Source organism: Bos indicus, chromosome 27, assembly GCF_029378745.1.
Source record: "Bos indicus isolate NIAB-ARS_2022 breed Sahiwal x Tharparkar chromosome 27, NIAB-ARS_B.indTharparkar_mat_pri_1.0, whole genome shotgun sequence".
Lineage (NCBI taxonomy): Eukaryota > Metazoa > Chordata > Mammalia > Artiodactyla > Bovidae > Bos > Bos indicus.
Window position 1 is genome coordinate 28,587,767 of NC_091786.1, and position 25,632 is coordinate 28,613,398.

General features: G+C 39.0%; 2 protein-coding genes and 1 non-coding gene across 14 annotated transcripts in view; all 3 read left to right on the top strand.

Annotated features, from left to right (window-relative positions):
* Positions 1-25,632, top strand: part of NRG1 (neuregulin 1) — a 235,436-nt gene that overhangs the window by 96,550 nt on the left and 113,254 nt on the right. For 4 of the 12 annotated variants that reach the window (XM_070781362.1, XM_070781361.1, XM_070781363.1 and 1 more), the window contains exon 1: positions 11,625-12,606. The exons of 7 other annotated variants lie outside the window; for them this stretch is intronic. In XM_070781362.1, coding sequence (XP_070637463.1) covers positions 11,937-12,606 — 670 coding nt within the window. In that variant the 5' untranslated portion in view covers positions 11,625-11,936. Of the gene's footprint in view, positions 1-11,623; positions 12,607-25,632 lie in introns of those variants that run through there. One more of the 12 variants, XM_070781369.1, reaches the window with a different exon arrangement.
* LOC139180109 (uncharacterized) lies at positions 11,176-11,601 on the top strand. The gene has a single exon (XM_070781376.1). It carries the CDS (start codon positions 11,398-11,400, stop codon positions 11,584-11,586), a length of 189 nt encoding a protein of 62 aa, XP_070637477.1. The 5' UTR covers positions 11,176-11,397; the 3' UTR covers positions 11,587-11,601.
* TRNAG-GCC (transfer RNA glycine (anticodon GCC)) lies at positions 20,351-20,423 on the top strand. Its single transcript has one exon. It is a non-coding gene; the product is annotated as a tRNA-Gly (tRNA).

A 25,632-nucleotide genomic window follows, 5' to 3' on the forward strand; every position in this document is an offset into this window, starting at 1 on the left:
AAGCCTCAGGGAAGAATTTTTGAGGAGCACTTCAAAAGATTTATGTTTCATTTGAGAAGCCTGTCTAAAAGCCCTTTGAACCATTTAAGTTAAGCTTTCCCTTCTTACAGGAGGTATGTGGGGACAGAAAGAAGCATATGGTTGAAACTCTCTGCACTGCAGTGTTATGTAAAAGAAGTACTTTTCCTGCTAGGTTAAATTGCTGTACGTGCCTCTTGCTGTCAGTGACATGATTTAGTTAAATACAGATGCTTTTAGAGGGGCTTTGTACTGCATCATAAATATTTAATAGTTTTATAAAATTTCTGTATGCCAAACTGGAAGGGAGATACAGCAGTGGAGAAACTCAAGTTCTGCATCAAAGCCTTTGACCTCACAGTGTCCACTGACCAGTTGACCTTTGAAAAAGATATCTTCAGGATGGGAGTGTCGTTAACAATAAAAGGATTCTTTTTTTTTCCCCCAACAAAATGAAGTTTACTGTCCAACCCTTCTGATTTTGTCAGTAGAATGAATGTTACGATTTCCCTGTTCACATTATTCATAGATGTTTCAATTCCCTAGTGATTAAAGAATCACATTAAGCAAAATCTCTTCTCAATAAAGGAATGGTATGGAAGGAGGGGTCAGGAAGAGATCTTAGATTTTCTGTAGCAGCTAATGGTTTGTCATAGAAAGATACTCCTTTGCCATTAGATAATGACTCAAATTGTGTGACTTATATTCCTGATATAATTTTGGAATTCATCTTAGAGTAAGTGTGGTAGGGGAGGGTAGGTGGGGAGGGCTTATGCAATAGAGGAAAGAAAATAATTCAGTGAAGGTTACTGAATGTAAGATTGGTAGATTATTTGTTTTCTTTGGCATCAGGTTACAAGGTTTATGGGCTTCCCTGATAGCTCAGCTGGTACAGAATCCGCCTGCACTGCAGGAGACCCCAGTTCAATTCCTAGGTCGGGAAGATCCGCTGGAAAAGGGATAGGCTACCCACTCCAGTATTCTTGGGCTTCCCTTGTGGCTCAGCTGGTAAAGAACCCGCCTTCAATGCAGGAGACCTGGGTTCGATCTCTGGGTTGGGAAGATCCCCTGAAGAAGGGAAAGGCTACCCAGTCCAGTATTCTGGTCTGGAGAATTCCATGGACTGTATAGTCCATGGGGTCACAAAGAGTTGGACACGACTGAGCGACTTTCACTTTCACTACAAGGTTTTATAATAAAACATACGATATATGTCGTGGTCAGAAATAGCCATGAAAAAATCTTTTTAAGTTTTTCTAGCATTTTTATTATGAAAATTTGAAACATATAGAAAAGTTGAATGACTTGTGAACAATGTAGGCCATATCTCTAGATTTTACAGTTAACTTCTGCCATAGTTGCTTTGTCAAATGTGTATCCATTTATCTATCAGTCAGCTTTTTATTTTTGAGGCAGTTTGAAGTAAGTTGCATTTGTGAATGCATCTTATCCCCAAATATCCTGGCATGAATGATGTACATGTTTAATTGCTTTATTTAAAATAATGTATGTTTGATGGATTATGTCAACAAACAGAACACGTGTTTCCCTGGAATAAGTCATCATATTTGGACCTGGAATTTTCTAGTCATCGTATTTCAGATTTTAACTCAGTCATCAGAAGCCTTCCTTTTCCTGTTTCTGACGATCACTCCTTCCTCTGTCCCAGATTTCTAATTCTCCAGATTAAAAGAAGATGTAACCCTGGCTCTCCAATTCTCAGACTGACATTGTATGTGTTTGAGTCACTGCAGTAATACTGGACTGATCTCTATTTTTTTTAAAGATTTTCTTTGGATGTGGACCATGTGCGAAGTCTCTATTGAATTTGTTACAGTATCACTTGTGTTTTATGTTTTGGCTTTTTGGACACAAGGCATGCAGGATTTAGGCTCCCCAACCAGGGATCTAACTGTACCCTCTGCGTTGGAAGGTGAAATTTTAACCACTGGACCACCAGGGAGTCCCCTGATCACTATTTTGGGGTGACAGTCTTCTTTCCAGAAGATAAGCTCCATTTTATCCACTAGAGTCTCTTGATTCTACACCTTCCCATGGAAGTGATTAGAGCCTACATTTTGCCTACATTCTGCACTCTACATCCCTTAGTGATGAAATGTTAATAACCGAGTCTAAATATGAATACTGGCTTCTTAATAACTCCCAGAAAAAGGGTCTGAATATTCAGTAGAGCTGTGACCAAAAGTAGTCAGAGGAGCATTAAAAAGATTAAACTTTCAAGTAGAAACAGTCACAGTAAAAGTTCATGTAAGGTATTGCTATAGGGATAACTGACGGTAGTGGTGACGAAATTGAACCGTTCACTTTATGGCAGTTACTAAAGGGTGTCTATATGGTTAGTGAGAAACTAAAAAGCTTCACTTTGTAGCAATGAGTTGAAAGGGAAGGAGCAATATCCTTGACTTCTAGTCTTGTCTCTGAAATTAATGTTGGTGCTCCAGGCAGATTATTTTTTATCTCCAGAGATCTCTTTTGTGTAAGATAAAATTCATGGGTCAAGGCTGTTCCAGTTCCAACAGTCAGCCAATGAAAAATTTAAAACCTAATTATTCTCAAGATGACAGTTCATCTTTGCATTAAGCCTGCATCCTTTCACTCCAGATGATTTCTGAAATAGAAAAGATACAAGTCATTCTTAAACCAATCTAACTAACAATACGAGGTGTGGTGTGATTTATGATACAAAGTTTTGAACTGGTGTTCCAATCATAAGATATTTTTGTCTTACAATTTTCAAATTCATATTTTGAAAGTAATAAAAATTGTCCCACAAGGCAGAAAAAGTTTCCACCCCTTGAACTGAGACACTGCAGAAAATATGGAGCTGGCATCTGATTTTAAATGGAATACTTCTGCTTGTAAGAGTATCATAGGGCTTATGACCTTACAGCAGAATTGCCGGTTAGATGGCTCACTGGAATGCCAGATCAGTTCTAGAAAATGCATATATTTTTATCCCTCTTTTTTTTCCCTTTGGCACAACTTTGCATTTTCATTTTAATCAGCAAAAAGGAGAGAGAACTGTGTAGATTCTGTGGAAAATGTATATTTTTAAGATGTTTCCTCTGGCTGAAGTCTTCTCAGATGTACAGGTTTGGGTTGTGTTGAAAAGTAGAACAATTCAGATCATCCCCTTCCCAAGCTTCCTTTATTTCAGGAAAACTGAGGGTTTATTTTACACATGGCTTTTTATGACATTTCAGAGTGTCTTGAATAGATGGAACTCTTTTGTAAGTAATTCACAGCTGCCTTCACATGTGGACCATCTCATGCTTAACAGTTTCTGTTTGAAACAGAAGATTTTCAAAACAAATTAACAGATTGCTAGGGCATTTGTAAGGGTGATGTACTCAATGCGTTTTTTTTTTTTTAATTCCTCTGGAGATCAGTCAGCTGATCAGCAACCCAACTATAAACAAATAGCTAGTGCCTAAGTATAAATCAAGTTCAACAACTTCCATTTTTTGAAACTGCACTGAATTGTATTACATTTGCATTGATTTTCATGTTTAGTTAATTATTTATTATATTTAATTTCTCTTACTTCACCAGAGTATAGCCTTTACAGTTTTCCTTAAATATTATTATACATATCCATGCACTTAAAAATACAGAGTATTTCTTGTATATTTGTGCAATTTGCCACAATACCTAAGAATATAACAAACAAAAATTCTCTGTTAGCTGTGTTGCTTTGTGCTGGGAGCTTATAGTAGTGAATATTAATGAAGTGAAGCAAAGATACTTGTTCAAGGTAACTAATTCCACATGTATTGTCTAATAATCATGAATGACCATCCATCCATATAACCTCAGAGTAGTCCCTATAAAGATGATTTTCCTTTTGGTTTTTCTTCTTCCCATCATACATTAATTTAATATTATTTGCTTCATTCACACAAATAAAACTCTATATGGTATATCCATATAGACATGACTGAGCAACTGAACTGAACTGATGATGTATCCGTGTCTTTTAAGATATTTTTTCAATAGTTTTTACATCCTTTCAGTTCAGTTCAGTCACTCAGTCATGTCTGATTCTTTGCGACCCCATGCTCCCTGTCCATCACCAACTCCTGGAGGTTGCTCAAATTCATGTCCATCGAGTTGGTGATGCCATCCAACCATCTCATCCTCTGTCATCCCCTTCTCCTCTTGCCTTCAATCTTTCCCAGCATCAGAGTCTTTTCCAATGAGTCAGTTCTTTGCATCAGGTGGCCAAAGTATTGGAGCTTCAGCTTCAGCATCAGTCCTTCCAAACTACATCCTTCTTTAGTAGTTTCCATGTTGATGCATTAACTCAGTAATACTTACTTACCGGCCTCTGTGTGCCAGGCATGTTCTAGGTAGTAGGGATGTGTTAATGGAAACAGTCACAAGTGCTGGCCCTTATGGAGCTCACATTCTGGTAATGAGTTTATCACACTTTCCATAACAAACCACACTGTGTTGAAAATACAGATAATTCAAATACCCGCTACTGTCTACCCATCTTTTGGCTTATATTTCTAATGTATTCTAAATATATAAATGGAATGGCATTGAAGAATGAGGAATAATATTTTAAGTATATAAAATGAGCTAGAGTTATAAGCCTTTGCTCATTTTCTCATAAAACTTTTGTATTGAAACTCTCAATGATAGATCAATTTATTATGTCCTTATTTGTGCTTTTGAGTTCCTTGGGATGTAATATTGCATCATCAACATCAATTTAGAGTCCATAGATAATTAAGAATTGTCAGAGATTCAATGCTACATGACCTGTTAGATTTTGTAGAAGAAAGAGCAATCTATACCTGACAAAGTCTGATTATTTTAGTGCAGTGCACTGGAAAAACTGGTCAGATTGACTGTGTTTTCCTTTTAAAAGTAAATGTTAGAGAAGCTGAAACCATGATGAGTGTGCAGTGTAGTATTATTTTTTTATTGAGTTGGAATTCACATAACATAAAATTAACCATTTTACTAGGAACAGTTCATTGGCATTTATCACAGTGATGTGCAGTGATCTCCGTCTAGTTCCAAACATGTCCAAGATAATATTAAAAGAAAGGTGACTTGTAAAACTAAGAAGAAAATCATTGTATATAACTAATGATTTTACTCATGGGGAGTGAGAAACTAATAGTTTCTCTCAAAGTAATCAGATTATAAACATGGGATTTAATAAAAAAAAATCATGTCTGTATAAAATTCTCATATCCTCATCTTTGAGATCCTTTACTGTCTCTTGAACTGCAGCTAAAGATCAAAGGACCTAAACTTATAAAGAACAAAATGTGCCAGAGTAAATGGATCATTTGTTACAAAATGAGGACACAATCCCAGAGTCAGTATCAGACATTCAGTACAGCTTCTCACAACATGATTCTTCCAAGTAAGTCAAACTGTCTTTACTGAAATAATTTTCACTGGGTAAAAATAAAGGAGAATCAGAGTCTTGATTCACCCTCAAAGTGGGGAGAAAAATACTTGCCCAGTAAAGTGAAATGGGTTTCATCTTAGCCTGTTTAGCATTATGAGTAATATAGAAGAACATTGGCAAGCCCATGAATTTGGTTTGCCCTGAGAAAACTTTTCTGTTTAGGTGAAGAGAGAACTGCAGGAAAAACAATTCAATATTGGGTTATTCCTAACTTTCCATCTCCTAAAAGGATCTATGCAAAACTAAGATTATGTAGCCTAACTTGACTTGAAGTAGCAGAGGAATTTGAGTGTTTTCTATTGATATATGAGTGTTTCTATTGAGTGTTTTCTATGATATAATAAGGGGCTGCCCTGATGGCTCAGTGGGTAAAGAATCCGCCTGCAGGAGACATGGGAGAGGCAGGTTTGATCCCTGGGTCAAGAAGATCCCCTGGAGAAGGAAATGGCAATCCACTCTAGTATTCTTGCCTGAAAAATACCATGGCAGTTGAGAGTTAATATAGTTGGGGTAACAAAGTTTCCCTAGATGAAAATAAATTCATAAAAGCCATATTTGGAAACAGTCATAAATTTGATAAGCATGTATCTGAACTGATCATTAGAAGATGTGAAAAAATAGAGTGGAGTATAGAGAGCATTTTAAATAGATAGATGGACATGAAAAAAGTCTACCAATTTATTAGAGGTGCCATGATCTGTGTAATTGAATTGCAATTAAAAATAAAACCAAACAAGATGTGTGTATTGAATGGCTAGCATAGCTCTAGTTTGCAACAGCCAGATACTAATAGACCTGGCCTTCAAAGAAATTGCATTCTTCCCCATCCATCCTATGTATGTCACATAATTAAGTAGTAACACCTGGGAAGATGTACCCCAACAAAAATAAAGTTAAAGAATGATGTATCTTTGACTTGGGACCATGAAGGAGTTCCATGGAGGGGCTGAGATGTGAGCTGGGGGAAGATTTTCAAATGGATGGGGAGAAGCTAACAGATCCACTTGAGTACTTGGTCCTCTTATAAGAAGCAGCAAGTTTTAGGGATCCTTTTAAGTCCTGAAGCTTTCTTGTGAAAATTGTGATTAATTCATTAGCAATGAATAAATCATTATAATTTATACATAGTCATCCTCAAAGATTGCAATCCAAAAAATGAAATCACTGCTATCATCATGGTATTAGATATCACAAAGTAAATTCTATGTTTTGGCCATAAACATACAGAGCAAGGGTCGACTTTTTCAGAGATAAACGTTTTCAGTGGGAAATAACCAATACACCAAAAAAAAAAAAAAAAAAGTAAAAGAGAAAGCAAGTTTATGTGATATGGTCATCCTCTTTCATCTCCTGGAGGTATGCTAAATATTTCTGATAATAAAATAAATAAAAGGGATGCAGATGTAGTAGCCTAGCTTGACTTGAAGTAGCAGAGGAATTTTAGTATTTTCTATTGGACGATATAATAGAAGGCTTCCCTGATGGCTCAGTGGGTAAAAAATCTGCCTGCACTCCTGCAGACACAGGAGACGCAGGTTCAGTCCTGGGTCAGGAAGATCCCCTAGAGAAGGAAATGGCAACCCACTCCAGTATTCTTGCCTGAAAAATCCCATGGACAGAGGAGCCTGGCGGGCTCAAAGGGTTGCAAAGAGTCGGACACACCTGAGCATAAGCACTCACGTATGCACAACATAATGGGATTGTTTTCTTCATTGAAGCTGGTTTAGAAGGAGGCTGGAATACTGTGTATCAGAAATATAAGTGCGTTTTGACTTGGTTCTGCTGAATCTCATTCTACATTACCGCAGAGCCTCTTGACCCAGGTTGACTTACTAACATTGACTTTAACTGTTGTGGTAGATTAACTGCGGTTGCAAATTCCTTGTCACTGTCTCCATCAAGGTTTATCTCCCCTTTCCTTGAATCTCAGTTGGCACTGTGACTATTTGGCCAATAGGATGCAATGGAAATGAGCCTGTACCACTTCCAAAGTCAGTCTTAAGGAGGACTGGCAGCTTGTGCTTCCTTGCTCTTGGGCTGTATCCTCTCAGAACGCAGCTGCCATGTGTGAGAAGTCCAGGCCACATGGAGAAGCCACATGTTGGTGCACCGTCTGACAGTCCCAGCTGAGTTCCTGGCTGACATCTGGCATCAGCTGCTAGTCATGTGTGTGAATCTTGACTTTTTCAGCTCAGTTACACCTCCAATGGATTGCAGCCCTAGCTGATATCTAATGGAGCAGAAGAACCACTCAGCTGAACCCAGTAATCCTGCGGGCTAGTGAGATGTAATACAGTGGTTGTTAGTTTAACAACAAATGTAATGTGTTTCAGGGCAATTTGTTTCATAGCAATATGTAACTGAAATCCTGAGATCTTCCCAAGATCTCAGAACAGAGACTGTGGAAGATCTCTTCTATTTAAACTATAAACAGATCATATGTAAATAACCTATGCTTAATTCTTGCAACTTCTAAAGATCACTAGGCAGAATTTTAGAAGGCTCTTGTTCTGGAAACTTGGCACCTTTAAGTTCATTTAGCAACTACATTAAAGTAAAATTAAAATGCCTATTTCATTGTTACACTTTCTGGTTCTCTTATTTTTCCTATTGAAGTAATAGGTAAACAATATGTAATCAGATGCCTTCTTTTGATTAAAAACAAGAAACAGTATTATTTGGTAGAAATAGCATGAGTCACAATTTTGTTCAAAATCGGTGCTATTGGTGCTATTGTTTAAAAGCTATGTGTCCATAGCTGAGTTATATAAGCTGCCTGGGTCCTTTTTTTTTTTTTAAACATAAAAGATAATATGTTCTGTATAGAATTTAGTGAAGATCAGAAATCATGTATGGCAAGAACCTAGCAGAGCGCCTGGAATCACAGTGGAGCTCTACAAAGGTAGCTTTTGTTGTTATAGAAGAGGTGGTTATGTGGTTTTAAAAAGGTAATAATAGTTTGTTTCTTGTTCATTGTTTGTTTAAGGGGACATGGAAATATGGGTGTTCCTGAGCTTTATTGAAGATGGAGGCTAAAGGGTTAAAGTGACATATGCTTGCAATTCTTCTTAAAAACATGTATGTTCTAGTCAAAGAAATTCTGACCTTCAATCCCATTCATATCATCCTGTATTCACTTCTTTATTACTAGTAAGACTTGCTAAAGGGATAAAGGCAACTTCTGACTCCTCGTCTCAAGTATAGACCTAATGGAGAATTCCTTTTATTCGTTACCTCCTGTCCTACTCCCGTTCTCAATTACATTTACCTTCCAACTGCATAGGAAGAAACACCATGGGGGGCTGGCTCTCTGCAAACTGATCTTAGCTCCAAGAAGCCACTTGCCTCTCCAGGGAGGACACATATATATCCCACAGTGTGATTTGTGTAGTCTGTCTCTTAAGTTCCTATCCTTTACATAATCCATTCTTTTCCTTTGTAAGTGCTGGTCATCTTTAATATGATGGCTAGAGCAGTGCCCAGTAATTACTTTGTCTGCTGAATATGTTTGTTCTTAATGATTAAGGCAAGGCAAATAGTTGGTATTGGCGCAACTGAAGGAGCACTTTTCTTAATTACAGGTTACTCTTCTCAGTCCCTTCGCTTCCCTACCTGATCTGGGCTCTGAACTCTGTGTTAGTCTTTGAAATCCAGGTGACCTTGGCTGTAGGTGAAATGCCAATGTATGATACTTGCGTGAAATACTGGTTTGGTGCAGAATCATGAAATTAAGTACCACAAATTTAACCTGGGTGATATCTGAAGGAATTATAAATGATCCTAATTTAGCATAAGCATTTACTTGCCTAACTGATTTTGAGCGTTCCATGAATAATGATCATTAAAATCTTAATTCCTCTCAGTCTGAATTCTGTAAATGCCTCCCTATAGATTTTCGATGATGTGAAATTTCATGTCCGTTGCTTGAATCTTTAAGAAAAATCTTTCTGCTTTCAAATCAAATAGCTAAAAGTTAGAAAGTGGGCATAGGAATTATTTTAAAGTACAAGTTACTGCTATATAAATGCAGGTTATGTAGAGGTGAACTTAAGGATAATTCATTTTGCCCAGAAGCTTGTCAGAGCCATAATTACAATTATGCAAATTGGTTCAGGCTTTTGTTGTTGTTGTTGTTAGTTATAGTACTGCAAACACATTTTAAGATATCAGTACCCTTTAAATCACTTATAATTATGGGCTAATTTCATTTTGCAAGAATGATAATATTATCTCATGCCCACTTAGAAGCTTAAAAATATTTCAAAGCAGTGGGGATTGTGTTTTACAAAATATAACGTGCTTAAAAAGCAGATTCTCTCCGGACTTCAACTTTAAATTTTATTGCTTCTGGGACTCACATAATGGTTATGTAGTATGGATTTAGAGACAGTTTTTAAGACTCCTATTGACATAGGTGAACAAAATGGTTCCTTGGAAACCATTCAGGTGTCCAGTCACAGTAAAGTGTGGATTAAAGATTCAGATGCAGACATGCAGTGAACAGGAGGGTCTGGACTGCCTGTCCTCTGTATTAAGGACAGTGCATTTCTTCCAGCCTTTTAACCACTGCTGTTTTAAAAGGAAAAAGAAAAGAGTCGGCAGTGAAACTATCTTTAAGGTAAAGCTCCTGAAACTTAACCCTAAAGGCGTGCTCTTATAGAAAAGTCTTCTTAATCCTTGCAGTGCAGTTATAGCTGAGGACATGTGGTATACATTACAGCGCTCAGGGAATTCAACCTCCGCAGTGGGGAGTCACAATGAAGGCTAATTTCAAGGCGAAGCGGGAGCCTCCTCTCTAGCTGTTACTTACTGGTGTTCCTTGTTGGCTGGACGTCAGTCCGGGACTGCTGTGAGTGGGACAGAAGGATGGAAATTTAAAGGTGACCAGTGTAGGTACATAAAGACCTCTCTTCCCTCCCTGAGCACCCCCTTCTCCAATGTATATTCCACACTTCACACGTGGGCATCACCAAGTCTTACCCAATCATTGCGACAAGGGCTGAAGGCAGAGCTGTCCATGGTTAGGAGGGAAAAAAAAACAATGTTCTTGCCGTTGGTTGAAACACCAGGCAATAACAGTCCTCTCGGTGAACAAAACTTATTAGAGGGCTGGGGACAGAATGCTATCTCTCTGCAGCAGGCAGGAAGAAATTGCTGTTGAAAAGCTTACCTCTCTAGGGAGGAATCAGATATCAGACTTTGCCAAGCCTCAGGTCCAACCCATGAGGTCCCACCTACATCCAACCCCCCACCTCATCCTAGCTTTGTTAGATTGCTAGCATTGATCGCTGGCTTTTTCTGACCCAACAGTGGGTGCAGAAGAGAGAACCAGGGAGACTTTAGCGCATGGGAGGTGGGGATGGAAGATTAGGGCAGCTTTGGTAGGGAGGAAAAAAAAGAGAGAGAGAGAGAAGGAGGCTAGCCGGGTGGGGGCCATGGGGACTCAGCTTAACTGCTGTCTGCCTGCTTCTCTTTGATTTGATGGCCTTTATTCCTTCTAATTGGATAAAATAGGAAGTCACTGGCAGTCCCGCCTTGCTGGGTTATCCTGATTCTACTCAGACCAGCCAGCAGCCCCAGAGTGCGGATAGAGGGGTGGGGGTTGGGAGAGGAGGGAGGTAAAAAAGAAAGAGAGAGGGGAGAGAGAGAGTCTCTGGATGAGGAGGGGGACGGCAAGGGGAAGAGACTGTGGAGAAGGCAGGAGCCGCAGAGGAAGAAAGTGAATGAGCGCTCAGGAAGGACAAAGAGGAGTGGCTGGTGGGGTGGGGGAGAAGGCAGGGCGGCGAGCGCGGTGACCGCCCCTCCCGGCCGCGCTCTCGCCTCCAGCTCGCTCTGCGATGAGACGGTTCGCTGTGATGCTCGGAGGGCAGGCACCTGCTGCTCTGTGATGATTCAGCCCCTTTCAGCCGCCGCGCTCACACCACAGGATGCTGTTGCTACTGTCTCTGCTGCCGCTCCTGCCGCCGCCGCTGCTGCCGCCGCCGCCGCCGCCGCTGGTCCTGCTCCTGCTTTTACTTCTTCTGCATGACAGTTGCTTTCTCCATCTGAGCAGACCCCAGCTCCAGCTGCTCGAGGTGAGAAACATGCCTTTCAGTTTGGGCTACTGGTTTACTTAACCGACCGCCGCCACATCAGCTCCTGGGTTTCTCCGCTGGCCTCCCGTCTTCCTGACCCAGCCAGGATGGTTTGGAGAAGCATATAAAAGAACTGCAAAAGTGGCCCAGAAACAGCAGTCAAGAATTACAATATACTTTTATTTGGTTGTTGCTAGAGGTTTGTTGTTGTTGTTGTTTTTTTTTTTTTTGGCCTCCCCTGCCTTCCTCCTGAACTCCTCTTGCTTTTGATAATGGCCTTGGACTTGGACGACTTATCGATTTCTCCCTGTAAGATGCTGTATCATTTGGTTGGGGGGGGCTTTGCATGGTAATGGACAGTGTGAGAGGCCAGGCCTCCTGGAGGTGAGCCGATGGAGATTTATTCCCCAGACATGTCCGAGGGAGCTGCTGAGAGGTCCTCGAGCCCTTCCACTCAGCTGAGTGCAGACCCATCTCTGGACGGGCTTCCGGCAGCCGAAGACATGCCGGAGACCCAGACTGAAGATGGGAGGTCCCCAGGGCTCGTGGGCCTGACTCTTCCCTGCTGCGTCTGCCTGGAAACCGAGCGCCTGAGAGGTTGTCTCAACTCAGAGAAAATCTGCATCGTCCCCATCCTGGCTTGCCTGGTCAGCCTCTGCCTCTGCATCGCTGGCCTCAAGTGGGTGTTTGTGGACAAGATTTTTGAGTATGACTCTCCCACTCACCTTGACCCTGGGGGATTAGGCCAGGATCCTATTATTTCTCTGGATCCAACTGCAGCTTCAGCTGCTGTGTGGGTATCAGCCAAGGCGTACACTTCACCTGTCTCCAGGGCTCAGTCTGAAACTGAGGTTCGAGTTACAGTGCAAGTTGACAATGCCCTTGGGTCCTCCGAGCCTTCGGCGGTCCCCACCCCCAAGAACCGTATCTTCGCTTTTTCTTTCCGGCCGTCCACTGCTCCATCCCTCCCTTCACCCACTCGGAGCCCTGATGTGAGAACACCCAAGGCAGCCACTCAGCCACCATCAACAGAAACTAATCTCCAAACTGCTCCTAAACTTTGTAAGTAGAGAGAGACGGGTGAGGATGTGTAGAGGAGATGGGTGGGCTTGAGGTCATCCGAAGTGTTCTCTAGAGCGTAGAGCGGGGTCCTTGTCTTCTCGGAGTTGAATAGCAGGGTTTGGTTTAAGCGCATCATGTGACTGGGTTGCTCCGGGAGAGATGAGTGAAAAGACCTTACAAACTGCTGGTTAGAACTGATGCTATCACAGCAACTCCCTCTTCCTGGATGGTGAAATCTGGGGTGAGGACCCAGAGCTGCAGCATCTCTGAGCCATGCTTGACTTTCAGTTCCATTCCATTGGTTTCTAACACTTTTTAAGATGAAAACATCAGACCATTATACATATATATATATTTATATATATATATATATGACTTCTGTACAGTGAGTAGGATCCTGATTTTTTTTCCCATGTAAATTTTCCATTACCTCTCTTCACCTTTCTGTTATCCTTTGCCTTCCAGCCAGCCCAAGTTACCAGTTATCTTTCTCCATCTCTTCTTCTTGTTCCCTAAACCACTTCTCCCCACGTTTGTACTTTAATTGCTTCTTCCCAATACCACATGAAGTCTTAGATGTTTACAGCACTCACCTCTTACCAGCAGGTTGCTGTCATGCTCAGATTATAGTATAAGTTGCTGAGCACTTGTTAGGGGCAGTTTTATTCAGGATCTGGTACAATTCCACATGAAAAGATTTTCCCCAAATTAGGTTTTTTTAAATTTTATTCAAGTATAGTTGATTTTACAATGTTGTGTTAATTTCTTCTGTACAGCAAAGTGACTCTGGTATAGAGATATATATATACACATACACACACACACACACACACACACACACACACACATATATATATATGTATATGTATATGTATATATATTCTTGCCTATTATGGTTTGTCCAAATTAGTTTTGTCTTCTGGAATCAAATATTTAAATAGCTTCCTTGACAGTCATTAGAAAGTACAAGATTCATTAGTAAGATAAATCATTTTTTTTCAGATGCGTCTTTTTTGTCCATAAGACTGCAGCAATCCTGTTTAATAATCTGTGAGTGAAGAGAGCCCATGCTCTTAAAACAATACAGAGGAGTCCTACTGCCGTCTGTACTGGGTCGTTGCAATGCTTTATAATGGAAAAGTTGACAAGGATCAAACCATGACTAAGATTGTTTTAAACGTCATTATAGAAGAGAGGCATTTTCTATAGCTTTTAAAAAAGTTTCTAATTTACTTTTGTTTCACTGTCTTATTTTCAGCATTGAAACTGTTTTCTTAGAAAAAAGTAAAAGATCAGAGAATTCTGTTTGAAGACCATGTGTAAAGTCTCTAAAGGAGAGGTGAGGGTAAAGATTCTGTGGTGAAATACCCCTACTGTTTCCCTCTGGATGGTAATGAAGATTAAAAATATCTTTTGCAGACATGTTGTTCAGTATGCAGGAGAGCCATATGTTCTAGAAATGCAGAAAAACTTGATTTGTGCTTGTGATTCAGGCTCATTTCATACACACCAGTTTCAGTGGCAAAGATTTAAAGAAAAAAAAAAAAAAGAGGCTTGCTTTTCAGGTGTAATTAGGGAAGAACCTCCTTTCTGCAGACACTGCTTTGTATCTTTATCAAATCCCTGAAGCATCATTAAAGATCTGACAGCCATCACTGTATTCACCGCCTCTTCCCACCTGGCAAAGTGACCGGGAAATAATACCCAGATGAAATGACAGGCTATAAAAAGCAAGTACAGATCCTGCAAAGAGAAGCAGAATTCACCGTGAAGACAAGGTTACTTCTTTTGTCTTTTTATCATTTTCAGCTTCAGTCTTGAATTAAAATGTGCCTGAATCAGTTCAGCTGTTCAGAAAAAGAAAGAAGACCCTTTGAAAAACTCTTTGACTCAATCCTATAATTTTGTCATTGGAGGAAAACAAGCAAACAAAGAAACCTCCAGCACATTTTCCTGATCTAGGACTGTTTTAAAAAGTATCTTGTGATGTTTTGAGAAATTCTTTTCTAAGGTAAATTCTTTTCCTAAGTGTTTTAATAGATTATACATTCCATACAGTTTCTTTTCTTTTTTTTCCAAGGCAGGACATTGATTTTTCTGGCGTTTCTATTGAGTGGAAAAGATTTACTACTGTCTAAAAGCATCATAGTAGCCAGTTCTGGCCAGATACACAGCTGCAGCACTCTGAGTGCATTGGAGATAAGCCTACAAAAGCTGTCTGGGATGTAGTTTTCTGGAAAGTTAGGGCTAGACAGTTGGTTAACACTTTACCACCTATAGGGTTTGCTGTGTGAGACCCTTAGGGTTCCTTTTTTGAACTAGTGCCTGAAAACAACAAAAACATAAATATCCTAAAAATTATGAGTCTATATTTCTTTTATTTTGGAAAGGCACTGGTCCAGGGAGCTTTGGTTTTAAACACTCTTAAGTGATTGTTTAGCTGTTTTAAAAGCTTGTAACCATTAACTAAAGGACGGCGAAAAAGAAAGAAAGAAAGAAAAGCTTGGCATTAGATAGTCATTTTGCAGTCCCTTTCGCGTTTTGCTCTTCTGCTAAGAAACTATCGCTTAGTCACAGAAAGAACGGGGCTTTTCTTTCATCATCCTGCATGCTTTTGACATGCCTGAAGCTGTCACAGCTTATGTTTTAAAAAGACATTATCTGCGCTCTTCCGTGGTCTTAGAACTTGATTCTCTGTTTCTATCTGGCTCAGCATATTCAGTGTATTATGCACAGAGCTGTAGCCTTCAAGGTCATAGTCTGTGGAGGGCTAATTGATTCTTCTTTATCCTGGAGCCGGTGAGAGTAGAACAGAGACAATCCCGGTAATTGTGTCTGCTGTGTTATTTCCCAAACCAATCTACCTATTAGCACATCAGGGTTTTATTCCGTAAATACTAGAATTACTCTCTCCCTTACTGACTCTTCTAAAATCAAGACACTCTTTGTCTTTATTATATTAGGCAAAGTGTCACCTTTTAAATAGACTAGAGGTATAGTGACTATGTCAGCTATTTTAAAATGAGCATTTCTTTCATAAGGCAATATAATTGCATGTTCTTACCATCTTCAACAATGCGTACAAGTAGAGAGTAAGCAATCTAATACAAGGCTTGAATTTACTATTTAGACAATACATAAAATATGAAAACATTAAAACAGGTATATGTAATTCTAAAGTTTTTCTGTGTGTGGTTAGTGGTTTCCCACCATAATTACACTATCATGTTAATAGTTTATAGTTTTCATCAAGGCAATTCTGGAACCATTCATTTGCTTCCTTTGCCTGGGCTTTAACATTTTTCTTACCTTTTGTTTATCTGGAAAGATCTGACGCTGGGAGATTGCAAACTTAGATGACTATAAAAAGAGCTGATTAATTAAGTTGTAACCAGGAAACTAGGGTACCATCCTGAAAGAAAATGTATTTCTGAATGGTGCAGCCTGCTTGACAACTGAGTCTTGGGTATAAGAATGTATTAGTATTTTCTGGGACTTCCCTGGTAGCCCAGTGGCTAAGACTCCATGCTCCCAATGCAAGGGGCCTGGGTTCAGCCCCTGCAGGGAACTAGATCGTATATGCTGTAAAAATCCCACATGCCACAACGAAGACTCAATGCAGCTGAATAAATAAATTATGTGTATATATATATATATATATATATATATATATATGTGTGTGTGTGTATATATACACACATACACACTCACACACACACACATACACACACACGCAAAGAATGTATTAGTATTTTCATCTTAGGCCAAACTTGTTTTGCTTTTTCTTAACTCTTTGTACTGTTGAGTTTCATGGCACACTGTTGTTACCAGAGTAACAATATGAATTACTACACTATGCAAAATTCAACATGATCAATTGACTATACTATAGGATTTTTCCCCTTCTGTTGAAAAGTGGCATTCACTTTAAGCCCAGTAGACTCTTCTAGTTCCTTGCAACTGTACCTATAGTTGTTCCAGAATGGTGATTCCAGATTTTCTCTGCTTTCACCATATTCATTGAAAGCCTAAGACATTAAAAACTGGAAGAAACGGGTAGATCCTTGATGTGAGCTAAGTAATTTTATTAATTTACTGATGAGGAAAGCCAGACTCTGAACAGTTTAGTAAAATGAACCCTTTTATTAAAATTCACAAAACTCTGAAAAGTTTAAGGAAACCCTGCTGCTGCTGCTGCTGCTGCTGCTGCTGCTGCTGCTAAGTCGCTTCAGTTGTGTCCGACTCTGTGCAACCCCATAGACAGCAGCCCACCAGGCTCCCCCTATCCGTGGGATTTTCCAGGCAAGAACACTGGAGTGGGGTGCCATTGCCTTCTCCTAGGGAAACCCTAATAGTAGAAAATAGAGCAATGTCCCATCTCCCAGAATTTAATCCCCACAGGGCTGTTTTCCCCTGTCATTTTTCCCCTGTTCTAGAGGATTAGATGTGAAGAAAAGTGAAAGTCACTCAGTCATGTCTGACTCTTTAGATAAGGGTCTTCCTAACCCGGGTTTCCTGCATTGCAGGCAGATTCTTTACCATCTGAGCCACCATGAAGTCCAAGAGTACTGGAGTGGGTAGCCATTCCCTTCTCCAGGGGATCTTTCCAACCCAGGGATCATATCAGGGGCTCCTGCATTGCAGGGGGATTTTTTAGCATCTGAGCTACCAGGGAAGTCCAAGAGAGTTAGAGCTGGAGACTAAATCTGGTAGTTTAAGTGGCATCTCACTGCTAGTTACAGGACGTACTTCAAGTGGGACCACTGGTCATGTGTATAGAGTTCCCACTTAAAAAATTAAAATTAAATTTTCTTTTCATTCTCTCATTCTGTTCTTACTAAATTTTCGGCAGATATGATCTTTTTTATTTCATCACTCATACAGTATTCAGCTTGCTTTTGAGAAAACAGCTTAGTTTTTCTCAGATGACCTCTTTCCTGACAGGCAGCAGATGGCTATATGGCTCACCTCTTTCCTGAACATCCCAATTTAATTATTTCTCCTTATTCCTTTATGATACCCAGTTTTGCTTCCTTCCTCTCCCTTCTCACACTCCCAATTGTATCTTGAATCTTTCTTATTTTCCTAATTATGCCGTGTTGGCTTTTCTGTGTCAAAATTCTGCTACACTCTGAGATATCAAAGCATTTTCACCTGTCTTTTCTTTCCTATAGAAACTTATTACATTTTAATACTGAACAATACTTACACATTTTACAAAAACACATACCAAAAAATGTTTTCATCTGATGAACAACATACTGGTTTGTTACAGCCACCACTGATTGAAAATTTGACCCTTTTCTTTATCTCACCTTCTTCTTTTCCTTTATATTGACATATAAATATACATATCAGCATTTTCACATTCCCAGAAAATCATGTCCCAGACTATGCATCTCTGTTTGTCTTCCTGCCCTTTAAATAATATCTCATAGTATCCTTTTAAAGCATGAAGGAAGAGAGAATCTGTAGATTGAGAAACAAAGACATTAAAAGGTTATGACTTGTCTGATGTTGAGCTGGAAGCCCCTGAGAACTAGATCTATAACTCTCATCCTGAACTTTCTTCCAGGCCATAAATGATACCATGTCTGCTTTTATGCTTGTTTTTCCATTTTTATTATTGTTGTTATGTTCATGTTTCAGTTTGCTTCTGTTGTTTCCTCTTTATCTTTATTCAGTGAATACATATCAGGCACCTACTATGTGCCAGGCATGGTTCTAAATGCATCATATCACCATAAAAACCAATAAAAGCCCTTACCCTCATAAAGCTTCTGTTCTAGTGGATTTTTAGAATCGATTAGCACAACTCTGTTTCTTTACTTTGCTGCATAAATACTGAATTCAGTGTTTCTTCTCCTCATTTTCGTTTTATTCACATTTTGACTGCCATTCCTGTTCGCTACTATTCCTATTTGTGGAACACTGAACACATAACCAATGATATCGTGTATCTTAAAGTGAAACCACTTCTGTCTCTGCTACTGGTAACTTTGCCTGATTCCTGTTTAACCTGTATGACATAATTTAACCAAACCATTGACGTGGTCAGGAAGGTGAAATGTGTTTAGCCCTTTTAAGAACACTCTCTTAAAATGGGAAAGTGTGTTCGTTGCTCTTTGAGACCCCATGGGCTGTATTCCTCCAGGCTCCTCTGTCCATGGGATTTCCCAGGCAATTATACTGGAGTGGGTTGCCATTTCCTTCTCCAGAGAGTTTTCCCAACCCAGGGATTGAACCTGTGTCTCCTGTATTGCAGATGGATTCTTTACTGCTAAACCATGAGGAAATCCCTAAGATAGAAAATATTTCCATATTTCCACCATGTAAAGATTATAAGATTGCTTGTAGATTCTAGCAACCTGATAGCTGTAAATATTTTTTAATCATATTTTGTATGTATTTTTATGGCTTACTGAACCAAGGGTATTAAAATATTCCCGAGGATTTTTAGTTTCATTGTCCAAAGAAAGGATTGAATCTGTCATTAAGTTGTTTAGTTCTCAAATTGAAGTAAAACTTAGGTTCTTACACCATTCACATGAGTAGGAGTGATCAGTCTTCATTATCTCAAACCTTGTTGCCATCTTTGCTGCAGTGAATTGAACCTAATGTTGTGTATGTATATGCATTCAAAGATTATTTCTGACAAATATAATTGATATTATGTAGTAATAGAATTTTATATATTGGACGTTTGGAGAGATGATCCAAGTGTCTGCTAGAGGGAGGAAATTAAGATCTGGAAAAGTGAAGCGACTCACCCAAAACACTATAGCTAAGTGCTGTCAGTGCTAAGATTAAAACAGAAATAATTCTTGTCTTCTCTACACTCTGCTTTTCTTGTCCAAATTAGTTTTAGCCTTTATATTCAAATAGTATGTATTGCCTTAATTCAAATGAGTGTGCCTTCCTATTTATTATTTAAATACTAACTAGTAAGACTCATCACTCCACTACAGATCTCTTCTTTAAAGAAGACAATTTTCCCTTTCTGATTTTGATCTGTATAGGAAATCAGTTTGGCCATTCCCAAAAACATAAGTATATGGGAGAATTTTTTGCATTTATTTATTTTTAATTGAAGGATAATTGCTTTACAATATTGTGTGGGTTTCTGCCGTACATCAACATGATTCAGCCATAGGTATACATATGTCTTCTCCCTCTAAACCTCCCTCCCACCTCCCATCCCATCCCACCCCACTAGGTTGTAGAGTACGCTTTTGAGCTCCCTGAGTCACACAGAAAATACCCACTGGCTATCTATTTTACATATGGTAATGTATCTGTTTCCATGCTACCCTCAGTTCATCCCACCCTCTCCTTCCCTAACTGTGTCTATAAGTCTGTTTTCTATGTCTGTGTCTTTATTGCTGCCCTGCAAATAGCTTCATCAGTACCATCTTTCTAGAGTCCATATATATACATTCATATACAATATTTGTTTTTCTTTTTCGGACAGTTCACTCTGTATAATAGGCTCTAGGTTTAGCCACCTCATTAGAACTGACTCAAATGCATTCCTTTTATGGCTGAGTAATATTCCATTGTATGTGTATACCACAGCTTCTTTATCCATTCATCTGTCAATAGACAACTAAGTTGCTTCCACGTCCTAACTATTGTAAATAGTGCTGCAGTGACTGTTGGGGTACATGTGCCTTGAACAGCTATGGCTTTCTCACAGTATGTGCCCAGTAGTGGGATTGTTGGGTCATATGGTAGTTTTGGGGTTTCCCTGGTGGCTCAGAGGTTAAAGTGTCTGCCTGCCATGCGGGAGACCCAGGTTCGATCCCTGGGTCAGGAAGATCCCCTGGAGGAGGAAATGGCAACCCACTCCAGTACTCTTGCCTGGAGAATCCCATGGAGGGAGGAGCCTGGTAGGCTACAGTCCATGGGGTCACAAAGAGTCGGACGCGACTGAGCGACTTCACTATACACTATACTGTACTATGGTAGGTTTATTCCTAGTTTCTTGAGGAAACTCCGTACTGTTCTCCATAGTGGCTGTATCAATTTACATTCCTACCACGAGTACACGAGGGTTCCCTTTTCTTCACAAGCTCTCCAGCATTTATTGTTTGTAGATTTTTGATGATGGCCATCCTGACCAGTGTGAGGTGATACATCATTGTAGTTTTGATTTGCATTTCTCTCATAATGAGTGATGTTGAGCATCTTTTCATGTATTTATTAACCATCTGTATGTCTTCTTTGGAGAATTCTCTGTTTAGGTCTTTGGCCCACTTTTTGATTGGGTTATTTGTTTTTCTGGTACTGAGCTGCATGAGCTGCTATATATTTTGGAGATTAATCCTTTGTCAGTTGTTTCATTTACTATTATTTTCTCCCATTCTGAGGATTGTCTTTTCACCTTGTTTATAGTTTTCTCTTTGGATTGCTTTTCTTAAAAAACTTTTAAGTTAAATTAGGTCCCATTTGTTTATTTTTGTTTTTATTTCCTTTACTGTAGGAGATGGGTCATAGAGAATCTTGCTGTCATTTATGTCAAAGAGTGTAATGACTATGTTTTCCTCTAAGAGTTTTATAGTTTCTGGTTTTACATTTAGGTCTTTAATCCATTTTGAGTTTATCTTTGTGTATGGTATTAGGAAGTGTTCTAATTTCATTCTTTTACATGTAGCTGTCCAGTTTTCCCAGCACCAATTATTGAAGAGACTGTCTTTTCCCCATGGTATATTCTTACCTCCTTTGTCAAAGATACAGTGCCCATTGGTGTGTTTATCTCTAAGTTTTCTATCTTCTTCCTTTGGTCTAGATATGGGAGAATTTTTTAACAATCAAAGCCAAGTGAAGTGTGCTCCTTATTTGGAAAGAATTTCGTATCTTCTTAATAGAATATTCAGTCAGTGACATTGTTGAGGGACATTCATGCTCCTAGCAGGTTATTAAATATGTTTATTACTGATGTCTTTTACAGCTTTGATTTTTGTCTTGCCCTAGGCCTTAGCTGTCTAGTTGGGAATTTTTGAAAATTTTTTATTTTATATTGGGGCATAGTTGATTAACAATGTTGTGTTAGTTTCAGGCGTATAGCAAAGTGATTCATTTATATGTATATGTGTATCTCTTCTTTTTAAAATTATTTTCCTGCTTAGATTATTACAGAATATTGAGCAGAGTTCTCTGTGCTATATAGTAGGTGCTTATTGATTATCTGTTTTAAGTATAGTAGTGTGTCAGTGCCAAACTCCCACTCTATGCCTCCATCTCCCCTTTCCCCTCTGGTTACCATACATTTCTTCTCTATGGCTGTGAGGAAGAGACCAAAATTTTAATCCCATGTGCCATTCCTCATAGGCTTGAGCAAGTTAGATCATCTGTCTGAATCTGTTTCCTCATTTATTCGTGAGAACAGTAGTGTGCTTCTCTTGGGGATGTTTGGGGGAATCAGTGACTTAGTGGAAAACAGAAAGAAGTCCTAGGCCTAAGATACAGTAAATATGAAACCAATACCAATTTTTTCTCTCTCATTCTACTTAGACTCCTTTCTTCACTTTATTCTTTTCTCCTTTTGATCTTGAACGTATAGTTTTATAACAAAATCTGGAGAATAAGTTTGGGAGTCTGGGAAAGCTTATAAAAAACTTAGAAGATGAGAGTTGAAGAAGCATCATGGTGCTGTGGAAACTGTACTGGAAACTTGTCATCAAATCCCAGTTCTACCATTTATAAGCTGTATGACCTCAAGAAAATTACATCACCATTTGAGATTCAGTTTTTACATCGGAACAAATTGGAATGTTAATCCCTTAAATGCTCGTAAGATTGTGTTGAGGGCTACATAAATTACTCTATGGTAAAAAATACTAGGATATTAGGACAAGACTTAAGAAATATTAACTTCCTTCCTCTCTCTAGCACCATTCATATAAACACTATCTACATGTGTTAACATTCCTAGGAGTAACTTGTAGAGAGTCTTAACAGATGGATTAATTTGTTATGTCTTAGAATGAATAGAACTTTACTGATTTCTTGAACTCTGGTATCATAAAAGAGTGATTTTCCCCCATAAAAACTGTTAGGGTACATAGATTGATTCTCTTTGAGTAATGTCAAAAAGTCACATTGTGAGGGACTTTCTTACAGGGAGAATGATAAGGAGTTTCTTGCAAGAGAAAAAAAGACAGGTAGTAACTAAAGTTGTTTTTGTCAAGAAAGTACCTTCTAGGGAAGGTCAGCGTAGCGAACAGGAATTTATAGTGTAAGTATGGTGCCTGGGAGGAGCTGGACCCAAAGGATCATGGATCTTTATTTATCTGACTGGAAATGATGTTCACCAAATGTTTTTCATTGTTCCAAACTGGAATTTCTGGACCCCCAAAAGATAGCAATTCAGCTGTTCTCAGCATTTTTGCAAAACCCATAAAAAATAATAAATTATGTAGAATAATTTTGGTGGTGGCTGGTGGTGGTTTAGTCACTAAGTCGTGTCCAACTCTTGCAACACCATGGACTGTAGCCCACCAGATTCCCCTGTCCATGGGGTTCTCCTAATTTTACAGGAGCCAAATCAAACATAGCAGTTGTTTTAATTTGGTTAAAATTATAACATAAACATATATATGAATTCTACAAATAATATGTGTGTTTCATCTGTGCCCATAATATCCTGAGTAAAAGGAGAATTGATTTGATGGTTACCTAATAATTAAAATTTGGTACATAAAATCATTTAAAGTGTAGAGGAACAGGTTGTTTTTCAATAAGTTTAAAAACACAAATAAAATCAAAACTCTAGCCCTGTATCTAAATGCTAGAGGCTTGTAAAACCTAAAAGAAGCAAAAAAAAAAAAAAAATTGTTACAGCAGCAGAGGATAATTATATCTTAAATATATCCTAGAGATTCTGCTACAGTGAACTTAAAATGAAATCTTATTAGCTGAGATATTGGTCCCTGTACTACAAAAAGAAAACAATAAGGAATTCTGGATGCACTTAAGGGCCTTTGATATTTTTGTACATCTAATGATCTTTCTTGCACAGAGATGTAATTTTAAGAGCTTGTCACTTACCAACATGTATAATAATCAGCACAGTATATGTGTTTTCATTTATTCTTTACTGTAGAACCAGAGACATGGGAAAACTTGTGTGTTGGTCATTTTGATTCTTATCTATTCTTGTATGATTGATTTGCTGCAGAAATTGAACTCTGAATCAATATTGGAGCAGTGAGGCCACCACTTTTAAGGGGAAAAATACTTGATAACATACTAGGGCAGAGGCTTTTCTGACAGTGCAGTGGAAATAAGCTGATAGATCCAATGAAATTTGATGAATTATCATGGAAAGCTTCCTACAATAAAGCATTTTTTATTTTGCATCACAAAGATGGTGTGACAAGATGAGACTTGATTTACTGTAATTTTCAGTGATATGCACTTGAGTGTTTGAATTGCCTTCTTTGAGGTACTGCCGTCCCAGCCAAAGGGGAAATTTATGAGCTCTGTTTTAATCAAAAGTTACTATGAAATTTAATACTGAAGTAACTCGCTACTTTAAAAAAGCGTCTTCCAAACTCATTTTATTTTAAAAATTTGTTATTTAAAATTAAAGCAAATGTCCATTTATTCGTATGCATTTGAAAATGGCAACCACATTGAAGACAAAGATGGTGGCCACGAAGGAAACGCAATTAACAGGCAAGCAAATGACACCAGAAGTTTCGAGTTACGAGCTTTGCTATCTGTGTTGGTATCCCAGTTCAGTTCAGTTCAGTCGCTCAGTCATGTCCAGGTCTTTGCGACCCCGTGGACTGCAGCATGCCAGGCCTCCCTGTCCATCACCAGCTCCCAGAGCTTGTTCGAACTCATGTCCATTGAGCTGGTGATGCCATCCAACCATCTCATCCTCTGTCATCCCCTTCTCCTCCCTCCTGCAATCTTTCCCACCATCTTTTCTAATGAGTCAGTTCTTCACATCAGGTGGCCAAAGTATTGGAGTTTCAGCTTCAGCATCCATCCTTCCAATGAATATTCAGGACTGGTTGGATCTCCTTGCAGTCCAAGGGACTCTCAAGAGTCTTCTCCAACACCACAGTTCAAAAGCATCAATTCTTCGTTGCTCAGCTTTGTTTATAGTCCAACTCTCACATCCATACATGACTACTGAAAAAACCATAGCTTTGACTAGAGGTACCTTTGTTGGCAAAGTAATGTCTCTGCATTTTAATATGCTGTCTAGGTTGGTCATGACTTTTCTTCCAAGGAGCAAGTGTCTTTTAATTTCATGGCTGCAGTCACCATCTGCAGTGATTTTGGAGCCCAAGAAAATACAGTCTGTCACTGTTTCCATTGTTTCCCCATCTATTTGCCATGAAGTGATGAGAGCAGATGCCACAATCTTTGTTTTTTAATGTTGAGTTTTAAGCCAACTTTTCACTCTCCTTTTTCACTTTCATCAAGAGGCTCTTTAGTTCCTCTTCACTCTCTGCCATAAGGCTGGTATCATCTGTGTATCTGAAGTTTTTGGTTTTTCTCCTGGAAATCTTGATCCCAGCTTGTGCTTCATCCAGCCCAGCATTTCACATGATGTACTCTACATATAAATTAAATAAGCAGGGTGACAATGTACAGCCTTGACATACTCCTTTCCCAGTTTGCAACCAGTCTATTTTTCCACGTCTTGTTCTAACTGTTGCTTCTTGACCTGCATACAGATTTCTCAGGAGGCAGGTAAGGTGGTCTGGTATTCCCATCTCTTGAAGAATTTTCCACAGTTTGTTGCGATCTACACAGTCTAAGGCTTTGGCGTAGTCAATAAAGCAGAAGTAGAGGTTTTTTATGGAATTCTCTTGCTTTTTCTATCATCCAACGGAGGTTGGCAATTTGATCTCTGGTTCCTCTGCCTTTTTAAAATGCAGCTTGGTGTCTAAATGTTGGTGTCTGATGGTGATATAATCTTATTTCTCTAATAGTTCTGTCTTTCTCCATCCTCTCATTTTTTAGAGGGGGTGGGGGAGGCCATGCCGCATGGCATGCAGGATCTTA